A 10,574-nucleotide genomic window follows, 5' to 3' on the forward strand; every position below is an offset into this window, starting at 1 on the left:
AAAAGAAAGTAAAGTTGAATGGGAATAAGAGGAAAAGATAAAAGAGGGTATAATTAGAATTATGAAATTGTCAACTTTTAAATCATTACTTGAGGACTAACATGAACTTGTAAACATGGTGATCCTTGAAAAGAATTATCACACATGACCTACCATTTTTTATGATTTGCCCAACTTTTTAAAGAAAAAAAATTAAATGGAGTTCACAATCGTATTAACAATTCAAGGATATCAAGTAAAAATATATTTGAAAGTCTTTTTAATAAAAATGCTTGAAAAATGTATTCTTTTTTTTTTTTTTAACAAGAACATTTATTTGAAATTCAAATATTTTTCATGAATTTTCTATAATGTCTTTTAGAAGTATTTATCAAGTCTTTATTTAAGAAGTACCCTCGATTGTTTTATAACTTTAAAATGATTACAATTTTTTTTTTTCAAATGATTAATTTTTAGTAAAACATACTCTTTAAGAGTTTGAAGCCATTTTTGGCCCTACTTTCCAAATGAGCTCTTAGTCAATTTATCACTTTATTTATTTTTCATTGGTAGTTAAAATATTACATCAAGTTTGACCAAGACTTTAAGACCCAATAAACATGGCCAATTATTTAGTCATGGAATTGAACTAAACCACAAATAATCAAAAATAAGTTTTCTGAATTGAATTGAGTAAATAAATCAATTTTTGTTTTTCAATTTCTTGATGCAAAATGAATATATATATCTTATGCAAAACGTAAGCCTACCAAAAAAAATTTCATGGCAGATTTTTTAATAATAAAATATGTACCCGATTCTCTTTGCTCTCATTAAAGCTTATATTTATTAATTTTTGAAAAAAAAAATATCAAGTGGCTTATATGAAGGCACATGTACAAGTAATGTTGCTCAAGTGGACTTCCTATATCAACTAGGATATTGACATGGGCATATTTGATCCTTACTTCTTAGAAAGAATTGTAATTATTAATTTCAAACAAATTATATTTAAAAGTGAATGGAGTGAAAAAGGAATATTTTTAATAATTTCATTTTAATTAAAAAATTAAGAGCATTTTGATAAAATAAAATAAAATAAGTGTGGAATTGAATTAATGTATATACTCAGATCCTTTTCAATTCCATTAATTGTAGACCAATGAGGTAGTTGGATGTCAACACAAACCAATGGAAATATTGGATGTATCACATTTAAGCCTATAAATAAGTGTTTCATCTTCTTCCTTCCCTCCAAGTAAACCCCCTAATAACTTCATTTCTACCAATTCAACAATGACCCTTGAATATTCTTCATCCTACTCCTTACTCCCCCGACTCATCATCACTCCTTGCTTCTTCATATTTCTCCTTTTCCTTTTGTGCTCAATATCATCATTCCATGTCACTTTTACATTTGCCTCTACACCTATCACTTCTTTTTCGAAAGTTGAACAAGATCAAGAAGCACTCGCTCTTCTAACATGGAAGGCTAGTCTTGATAATCAAACCCAATCTTTCCTCTTTTCTTGGTCTGGACGCAATTCTTGCCATCATTGGTTCGGAGTGACTTGTCACAGGTCAGGAAGTGTCTCCGGTTTAGACCTTCAAAGTTGCGGTTTGAGAGGTACACTCCATAATCTCAATTTTTCATCACTTTCCAACCTCCTTACTCTTAATCTTTATAACAACTCCCTCTATGGAACCATTCCAATCAACATTGGCAATCTTTCCAAACTGATCACAGTTTTGGACTTTCGTTTCAATCATTTCATTGGTGTAATATCTGACCAACTTGGATTTCTAACATCTCTTAGCTTTCTAGCATTGTCTTCTAATAATTTCAAAGGCCCAATTCCTCCTTCCATAGGGAACTTGAGGAACTTAACCACATTGTACCTTAATTCAAACAGCCTATCTGGTTCTATTCCTCAAGAAATTGGATTGTTGAGATCTCTTAATGTTATTGATTTGTCAGCTAATAATCTCATTGGCTCAATCCCTCCTTCCATAGGTAATTTGAGGAACTTGACCACTTTGCTCCTTCCGAGAAACAAACTATCTGGTTTTATTCCTAAAGAAATTGGATTATTGAGATCTCTTACTGGTATTGATTTGTCAACTAACAATCTCATTGGTCCAATCCCTTCTCCCTTAGGTAACTTGAGGAACTTAACCACTTTGTACCTTAATTCAAACAACCTATCTGGTTCTATTCCTCAAGAAATTATATTGTTGAGATCTCTTACTTATCTAGTCTTGTCATATAACAATCTCAATGGTTCACTACCAACTTCCATAGAAAATTGGAAGAACTTAATTATTTTATACATTTATGGTAACCAACTTTCTGGCTCCATTCCTGAAGAAATTGGATTATTGACATCACTTGAGAATCTTGACTTGGCCGACAACAATCTTAGCGGTTCAATACCAGCTTCCTTAGGAAACTTGTCCAAGTTAAGCCTTTTATATCTTTATGGTAACAAACTTTCTGGATTCATCCCTCAAGAATTTGAGTTACTGAGATCTCTTGAAGTTCTTGAGTTGGGAATTAATAATCTCACTGGTCCAATCCCTTCTTTTGTAGGAAACTTGAGGAACTTAACCACTTTGTATCTTTCTCAAAATGACCTTTCTGGTTATATCCCTCAAGAAATCGGATTGTTGAGATCGCTTAATATTCTTGACTTATCATTTAACAATCTCAGTGGTTCAATACCAGCTTCTATAGGAAACTTGTCCAGCTTAACCACTTTGGCTCTTCATCACAACAAACTCAGTGGTGCCATTCCTCCAGAAATGAATAATATCACTCATTTGAAATCTTTGCAAATGGCTGAGAATAACTTCATTGGCCACCTACCACAAGAGATATGCCTTGGTAATGCTCTTGAAAAAGTTTCAGCCCAAATGAACCATTTCACTGGTCCTATTCCAAAGAGCTTGAAAAATTGCACTAGCTTATTCAGAGTTAGGCTTGAAAAAAACCAACTTACTGGAGACATAGCTGAAAGTTTTGGTGTATACCCTAATCTAAATTATATTGATCTGAGCAATAACAATTTTTATGGTGAGCTTTCTGAGAAATGGGGGGAGTGTCACATGCTCACAAACCTGAACATCTCCAACAACAAAATTTCTGGTGCTATACCACCTCAACTTGGGAAAGCAATTCAACTGCAACAACTTGATCTCTCCTCAAATCATCTAATTGGGAAGATCCCAAAAGAATTGGGTATGCTTCCTTTACTGTTCAAGTTGTTGCTAGGCAACAACAAACTTTCAGGAAGTATTCCTCTGGAATTGGGAAGCTTATCCAATCTTGAATTCCTTGACTTGGCATCAAACAACTTAAGCGGTCCAATTCCCAAGCAACTGGGAAACTTCTGGAAATTATGGTCCTTGAACTTGAGCGAGAATAGATTTGTGGATAGCATTCCTGACGAAATTGGAAAGATGCATCATCTTCAAAGTCTCGATCTTAGTCAAAATATGTTGACAGGAGAGATGCCACCGCTGCTTGGAGAATTACAGAACCTGGAAACGTTGAATCTCTCCCACAACGGGCTATCTGGCACCATCCCACACACGTTTGATGATTTGAGAAGTTTGACAGTTGCTGATATATCCTACAATCAGTTGGAAGGTCCTCTCCCCAACATCAAAGCCTTTGCTCCATTTGAGGCATTCAAAAATAATAAAGGTCTGTGTGGTAATAATGTCACTCATCTCAAGCCATGCAATGCTAGTCGAAAGAAGGCCAACAAGTTTTCTGTTTTGTTCGTAATACTCCTACTTGTGAGCAGTCTATTGTTCTTACTTGCTTTTGTTATTGGCATTTTTTTTCTTTTCCAAAAATTGAGGAAGAGAAAAACCAAGTCTCCTGAAGCAGATGTTGAAGATCTATTTGCAATATGGGGCCATGATGGGGAATTGTTGTATGAGCACATCATACAGGGGACCGACAATTTCAGTTCGAAACAGTGTATTGGCACTGGAGGATATGGTACTGTTTACAAGGCTGAGTTGCCAACAGGTCGGGTTGTTGCTGTGAAAAAGCTTCACTCATCAGAAGATGGAGATATGGCTGATTTGAAAGCTTTCAAAAGCGAGATTTATGCTTTAACACAGATAAGGCACCGCAACATCGTCAAGCTTTATGGCTTCAGTTCCTTTGCAAAGAACTCATTTTTGGTTTATGAGTTTATGGAAAAGGGGAGTTTGCAAAACATTCTATCCAACGACGAAGAAGCAGAAAGATTAGATTGGACTGTGAGGCTAAACGTTATTAAAGGCGTGGCTAAAGCTTTATCGTATATGCACCATGATTGCTCACCTCCTGTAATTCATCGAGACATATCGAGCAACAATGTTTTGTTAGATTCAGAATATGAAGCTCATGTATCTGACTTCGGCACGGCTAGGCTTTTAAAGTCAGACTCATCTAATTGGACTTCATTTGCAGGAACTTTTGGTTATACAGCTCCAGGTACATTTTTCTTAGTGCCTTGCTTATCTCTAAATGGCCTCTATACGTCATATGTAACGTTTCTAATTGCTTAGCAGAGCAGAGCATGATCTAATCTTCTTTGCAGAACTTGCTTACACGATGAAGGTGGATAATAAAACCGATGTTTATAGCTTCGGTGTTGTGACATTAGAAGTAATTATGGGAAGGCATCCCGGAGAACTCATCTCATCCCTGTTATCATCAGCGTCCTCCTCATCTACATCACCATCAACGGTCGACCATTTCCTGTTGAATGATGTGATGGACCAGCGCCCCTCACCTCCTGTGAATCAAGTGGCAGAGGAAGTAGTGGTTGCAGTGAAGTTGGCATTTGCATGTTTGTGTGTTAATCCCCAGTCTCGGCCAACTATGCAACAAGTTGCTCGAGCACTCTCAAAACAGTGGCCACCATTGTCAAAACCGTTTTCTGTGATTACGTTGGGTGAGCTGCTGGCTCATGGTCATGGGGATGAAACTAGCTGAGGGTTCTCACTTCTCCATGTAAATTTGTTATCGATTGATTATTACTGAAAAATGTAAAAGCAAGAAGGCATACTGTTATGACATCCATGAGGTGGGTGCAAGCAATCGTGCATAATTTCTCTTTGTTTTTTTTAACTTCTATTATAATATAAAACTACAATTATATTATTTTTCTAATATATTTGAAGGGTGGAATGTGTAGGTTATTCAGAAGCATGATCTGCCACCATGTGATGTCCTTGCAACCTTTGGAACATATTTTCCTTTGAAGGGCCCCTCAATCAGGTAGTTCATTTGTATCTATATCATCTAAAGAGTCGTATGTGATGACATTTTTGTTAAAGAATGTGATGATTTTACCTCCTGTTGCTTCCAATTTTGCAGGTGTATCAGTAACCAAGTAGGCTACTGAATATGAAGAGCCTGCTGGGGATGCACTCAAATTCAATCATCCGGAATCATTGATGTTTATCATTTCAGTTCGATCCTAAGGTGAATGATTTCATTAACATGAAAATCTCTTTTTCTCTCTCTCATTTGTAATAGACCCGTAAATTGGTTGTGATGCAGGGCTGTCGTGGAGGAGTGCGGGAATGCCGATGACCGTGTCTCTACTTCTGAGGCTGCCAAACAATCTGCATCACCGGATGCTTGGACAAGTTGATTTTATTAATGGGGGGCCCTCCATGCCAGGTTTGATCAGCTTCTGCTCTGTTATTTCACTCTATTCAAAGACCTAAAACAAGGCTGCCATCTTCACAGGGTTTCTCTGGGATGAATCCGGTTAACCAAAGCAGCTGGAGTAAAGTTCAGTGTGAAATGATCCCAGCTTTCTTATCCTTTGCCGACTACTTTCGGCCAAGGTTCTTCCTGCTCGAGAATGTGAGGATCTTCATGTCTTTCAACAAAGGACAGGCATTCTGACAAACTCTAGTTTCGTAGAGCAGTCTATGAAGCATTCATCAGCATTATTAGATTGTAAATTTCCACCTTGGTCTTGAGCTGTGGTCACAACTGTTGAGGGTTTTGCAGATTTTTCCAAAATTTTGTACCTAACATTGAATCAAATCCCATCCTCTTGGGTCCCCATGATGTAATTTTTCACAAAACTGGACAACCCAGACAGGTCTTAGAATTTAGGAGGCCATAAAAAGATGAGGATTGAATTGAATACGAGATGTATTGACTCCAATTGCAAAGCTGTAATTTGAACAGAGAACAGAGGATTTTACATTCTAGACGTGAGGGGCTTATATCTAGGAAATAAAGTGGGAGCTTCAGATAAAACTCTTTGAAGTCTGATATGGAAAATTTCTGTTGTGTGTCTCACAGGATATAACTCTGGTGTCAATAACACTGGAGATTTGGAGACGCGTCATGGAGACATGGGCCTAATTGCATGGGACGTGCTCCTTCCATCTGGGGCAATCATCCCTAGATACTTCAAGCATCATGATCCTCAATGGTTTTATCTTCATATCTCGATCCAGATTGTGGGTTTTCTTCCGGGTCTTGCTACTGTCGTCGCAGGAAGGACACTCTACAATGGACTGGAGTCTTATCGCATTCCCAAATTCAAGATTCACAGACCCCTCGGATCCTTGGTGTTTTTCCTTGGCATTCTTCAGGTTTGTTTTCACTCTGCCTGGGCCTTCACTCGACAGTAACTAAATATATTTCTTCAAGCATGCTGGAAACTAAGTTTTCTTCTTCTCAGGTAATGGCATTGATTCTAAGGCCGGACAAGACATCCAAACAGCGCAAGTACTGGAACTAGTAACATCACTTGGTAGGGAGACTTGCTCTCATCTTGGGAGCTCTGAATATTGTGATTGGACTTTGAGTGGCAGAAACAGGCCGGGGTGGAAGATAGGATATGGGTTTCTTGTGACAGTAAGTGTCCTTGGGGCTGGGGAGATCCAACATGTAATCTTTACAATTTTTTAATAGATTGTTGAGAGTGATAATTCCCAAAACTGTTGAAATCACTTTTTTTTTTTTTTTAACTATGAGTTTTTCGTTATTATCTCCCTTCAAAATGGGTGACAAACTGTATTTTTTTTGTTAAGAAAAAACAAGCAACTCAAGGAGAACATGATCTAAAGAGCATAAGAGCAAATTGAACAAAACTACTTCCTACACTTGCGTAGTTTAATTTGATAATAAAAAAAAAGCATTTTAGTAAAATCCCCGATAAGGAGAACAAATTTATATTTAGGAATTGATGATAATTAACTAAAGATAATTAATGTCCGATTGAAAGTGTTTTTATAGGAAATGCTTTTAATTGAAGTGTTTCTCTAAAAACGTTTAACCTTGCAATTTTACATATATATTATATGTGTATGAACTCCTCTTAACCTTGTAAACATATTTTGAAATTTTGAGTACCTGTTGGACCTAGAACAAACAATATATTCACAGTTGTGAGTCTAGAGCCCCTTTAATATGCATTCTATTTTATTGTAAACTATAAATGATTAATTTGATAGTCCTTGTTATGGGCTACATGCCGATTCCTTAGGAGTTCCAAATGGAAAAAAAAGCATGTGTATTTTGTTATGGTCTCACTTATAGATGAACCAAGATAAGTATCAACAATAAATCATGCATTTGATTGAGAAAAAAGTAGAAGAAATATTGATAGCTAATTTGGTTTTAAAATTTCACATAAATGATTTACAAAATCTTAAGAGAAACAAGAAAGCTTATGTTCTAATGATAAAAAGTATGAAAAAAATAATAAAGTTAAAAGAGGGAAAAATAGTTAAAAGAATTTAATCCAATAATGAATAAGGGAGGAATTTAAAATTAAAAAACTTAAAAATTGAGTTTTAATTAATTAATTCTTAAATGATTTTGAAATAAAATTTATGACCTAAGCCTTTTGATTTTTTTTCATCCATTGATACTATAACACCCCAAATTAATTTTAGGGGTAAAATAGTAAATTAAACATTAATTAAATTCATTAGGGGAAAAATGTCATTTTTTCCATTAATAGTCCTAGGTATGAATTAGATTTTTTTTTTTTCTTGTCTTCTCTATTCAAAAAACCTTATTAACCAAAATCAGAGAATTGGAAACATAGGGGTAAAGGTTTGAAGGTTTAGGGTTTGAAGTCCATACTTTTCCGATAAAATTCTAACCCCTAGATTAATATTTTAGATTCATTAGTTAGTTTCGAATATATTAGATATTTTTTGAAAAATCTAAATCAAAATTAGGGTTTGTTTATTAAACTTTTATATCAAAATGTTTGAAAAATTGCAAGTATAGGTTGATTTATCGATGAAGATAGGAAATTTTCAAAATATTCAATGGAATAGAAAAATAAATAAATAAATTTAAAATGAAAAAAAAAACCAGAGGAAGAAAAGAAATTTTAGATTTAGATAATAAATAAATAAGTCGTTAGTGGAGGCTTTAGATTGAAAAGAAAATAAATAAATAAATAATAAGAAGAATTACATGATTTCTGGATTTAGGAGGGGTCATATATAGATACTTGTATTTATGGTTTTGAGGCATTGTCTTTGTGTGCACATTGCTAGAAGTAAAAAAAAAAAAAAAAAAAGACGTGTTAGGGTTAAGAAAGAAAGAAAGAATAAAAAAGAGGCGTGTGCATTGGATGGAAGGATGACCTTGGAAAACCAAGAATAAATAAATAAATAATGAATCATCATAGTGATGATGATGACAATCGGAAGAACTTGTTTTGTTTTATTTGTTTTGTGTGTGCCAGAGACAAGTGGGTAATGGTTTGGGTGACTATTGAATTTGATAATTAATAAAATAATAATATTTAGGTCTAGGTTAATAAATAAGATAATAGTAATAATGGTTTAATGTAATAAATAGAATGAAAGATTTAGTTAAAAAAAAATTATAATGAAATAAAATTGCAATTTAATTTAATTAAATTAGTAATGTGTTATTAGAATCAAATTAGGAATTTATTAATTTTATTTAAATACGGAATAGATTAATTAAATTGTAGATAAATAGTAATATTTATTTCTATTATGTTATGTTAAGTGAAGAATAGAGTTTCTATAATTATCTCTCTCCAAGGTTTTTGAGGACTCTTTTGAGCTAAGAGAAATTAACACAAACTTTGCAAAAGAAGATAATTATATATATATATATATATGTAAGTGCTATTTTTGCTTTTATGTATGGATCAAATATATTTTTGCATGAAAAATATATTATAACATTTCTTTTGTTTATAATAGAATATATGGAGGTATTATGTTTTCCGTAAGTTTGAATAAATAAAACAAAGAATTTGACTTTAATTTGTTTGGTCCTTATCAATGGGGTATAATAGTTGACTTTTCAGCCCTTATCAACAGGATATAATAATTGACTTTTACATTTTCCTGATGAAAAATGTAATTGATTTAGACCCCAGCCTTGAGGGCTTTGATTAGAGGTTACTTTTGATTATGTCCACCTTAAAAGGAACAAATTTGAAGCTAACCACCCATTTGTAAAGTTTCACTTAACTAAGCGCCATTTATTATTTGGTAACCAGAATAAAAATAATTGAAATGTATTTGATTTGGATTTGATATGAAATGGTTTTGATATATATGAAAATGTTTGGTTGAACTGTTTAAAATGTATTAGCATGTTTGAACTCAAACGTTTTATGAAAATGATTATACCCTATATCTCCTATTTGGAAGCATGAATGAAAATATTTGATCCATGAAACTATATTAATGTTTTTTATTGAGTTTTGAGCTCATCCGTCTTTGTTGTTAATTTTTTAGGTACCCTAAGTTCAGGTGAGAAGTGATGGTTAGAATGAAAATTTTGGCTTTATTAGGATATTTGTTTAAACTCTCTTTTTGGGACTTTGTTAAACATTAGAATTTAATTATTGTTAGCTATTGTTTTAGTTTGAAATTGCTTGGACAAAAATACTATGGTTGATATGTTGGTTTAAAAGTTGAGATTTGAAGATTTTAGAATTTTTGTTCTATTAGTATAGACTCTTCATTTTGTCCCCTTAGTACATGTTCTATTGAGGGCTCATTTAGTATTTTATAATGGTTCATTTGTAGCTAATTACTACTATGCAATTTGTCTTCTTTGAGCCACCTTGGAGACTTTGGTTGAGGGTTTATCTGGCTCCTCATTGTGACCTTAGTCACCCTTCGAGTTTAGGTTAGACTTTACTTTGGGTGCACTTTAAGTTAGATTCCACTCAGTTCACCCTAGGTCACTATAGCACTTTTCTAAGCTCACTTAGGTTTACTTTGGCCCACCTAGGCCCACTTTAGGCACCACAAGGCCCGACCCATTAGTTCATGCATCGATTCATTTTCCTTCATGGTTGCATAGTTTGCCTAGATAACCTTATTGCATAGCATGCATGACTTATAAGACTTACATGTGATTGATCTTCTCTTTTCCTTTTCTTATATGATTCCTGATTTTTTTTAATTTATTTATTTATCTTTATTTTGATTTTGACTTAATACTTTATTATTTTTTTTATTTTCTAGTTTATTATTATTATTATTATTATTTTGGTGGGTTTTGGAAAAACTGAAGATTGAGTCCACGTTTTGAAAAGGAAGATCTG

At 33.8% G+C, this 10,574-nt stretch overlaps 2 protein-coding genes across 5 annotated transcripts; both read left to right on the forward strand.

The window, feature by feature from the left end:
- Nucleotides 1-1,272: 1,272 nt before the first annotated feature.
- Nucleotides 1,273-6,963, forward strand: LOC117926893 (probable leucine-rich repeat receptor-like protein kinase At1g35710). 4 transcript variants are annotated; one of them, XM_034846199.1, is made up of 8 exons: nt 1,273-4,471; nt 4,578-5,066; nt 5,178-5,260; nt 5,360-5,467; nt 5,546-5,668; nt 5,738-5,953; nt 6,308-6,603; nt 6,693-6,963. In XM_034846199.1, the coding sequence occupies exons 1-2, from the start codon at nt 1,276-1,278 to the stop codon at nt 4,973-4,975; spliced, it is 3,594 nt and encodes a 1,197-aa protein (XP_034702090.1). In that variant the 5' UTR covers nt 1,273-1,275; the 3' UTR covers nt 4,976-5,066; nt 5,178-5,260; nt 5,360-5,467; nt 5,546-5,668; nt 5,738-5,953; nt 6,308-6,603; nt 6,693-6,963. The 4 variants fall into 4 exon arrangements, with proteins under 4 accessions (XP_034702090.1, XP_034702091.1, XP_034702089.1 ...); XM_034846200.1 differs by having other exon boundaries at nt 5,738-5,857; XM_034846198.1 differs by having other exon boundaries at nt 5,738-6,603; nt 6,693-6,945.
- On the forward strand, nt 5,569-6,752 carry LOC117926860 (cytochrome b561 and DOMON domain-containing protein At3g61750-like). The gene is made up of 3 exons (XM_034846153.1): nt 5,569-5,668; nt 6,308-6,603; nt 6,693-6,752. The coding sequence occupies exons 1-3, from the start codon at nt 5,569-5,571 to the stop codon at nt 6,750-6,752; spliced, it is 456 nt and encodes a 151-aa protein (XP_034702044.1).
- Nucleotides 6,964-10,574: the final 3,611 nt, after the last annotated feature.

Source organism: Vitis riparia, chromosome 12, assembly GCF_004353265.1.
Source record: "Vitis riparia cultivar Riparia Gloire de Montpellier isolate 1030 chromosome 12, EGFV_Vit.rip_1.0, whole genome shotgun sequence".
NCBI classification, from domain to species: domain Eukaryota; kingdom Viridiplantae; phylum Streptophyta; class Magnoliopsida; order Vitales; family Vitaceae; genus Vitis; species Vitis riparia.

Bases quoted from the DNA above. Each gene is read 5' to 3' on its own strand.
- LOC117926860 (XM_034846153.1), top strand. From the start codon at position 5,569: ATGCCGATGACCGTGTCTCTACTTCTGAGGCTGCCAAACAATCTGCAT. The intron at 5,669-6,307 runs GTTTGATCAGCT...TGTGTCTCACAG, and splicing joins TGGGGGGCCCTCCATGCCAG to GATATAACTCTGGTGTCAAT. The intron at 6,604-6,692 runs GTTTGTTTTCAC...TCTTCTTCTCAG, and splicing joins TTTTCCTTGGCATTCTTCAG to GTAATGGCATTGATTCTAAG.
- LOC117926893 (XM_034846199.1), top strand. From the start codon at position 1,276: ATGACCCTTGAATATTCTTCATCCTACTCCTTACTCCCCCGACTCATC. The intron at 4,472-4,577 runs GTACATTTTTCT...TCTTCTTTGCAG, and splicing joins TTTTGGTTATACAGCTCCAG to AACTTGCTTACACGATGAAG.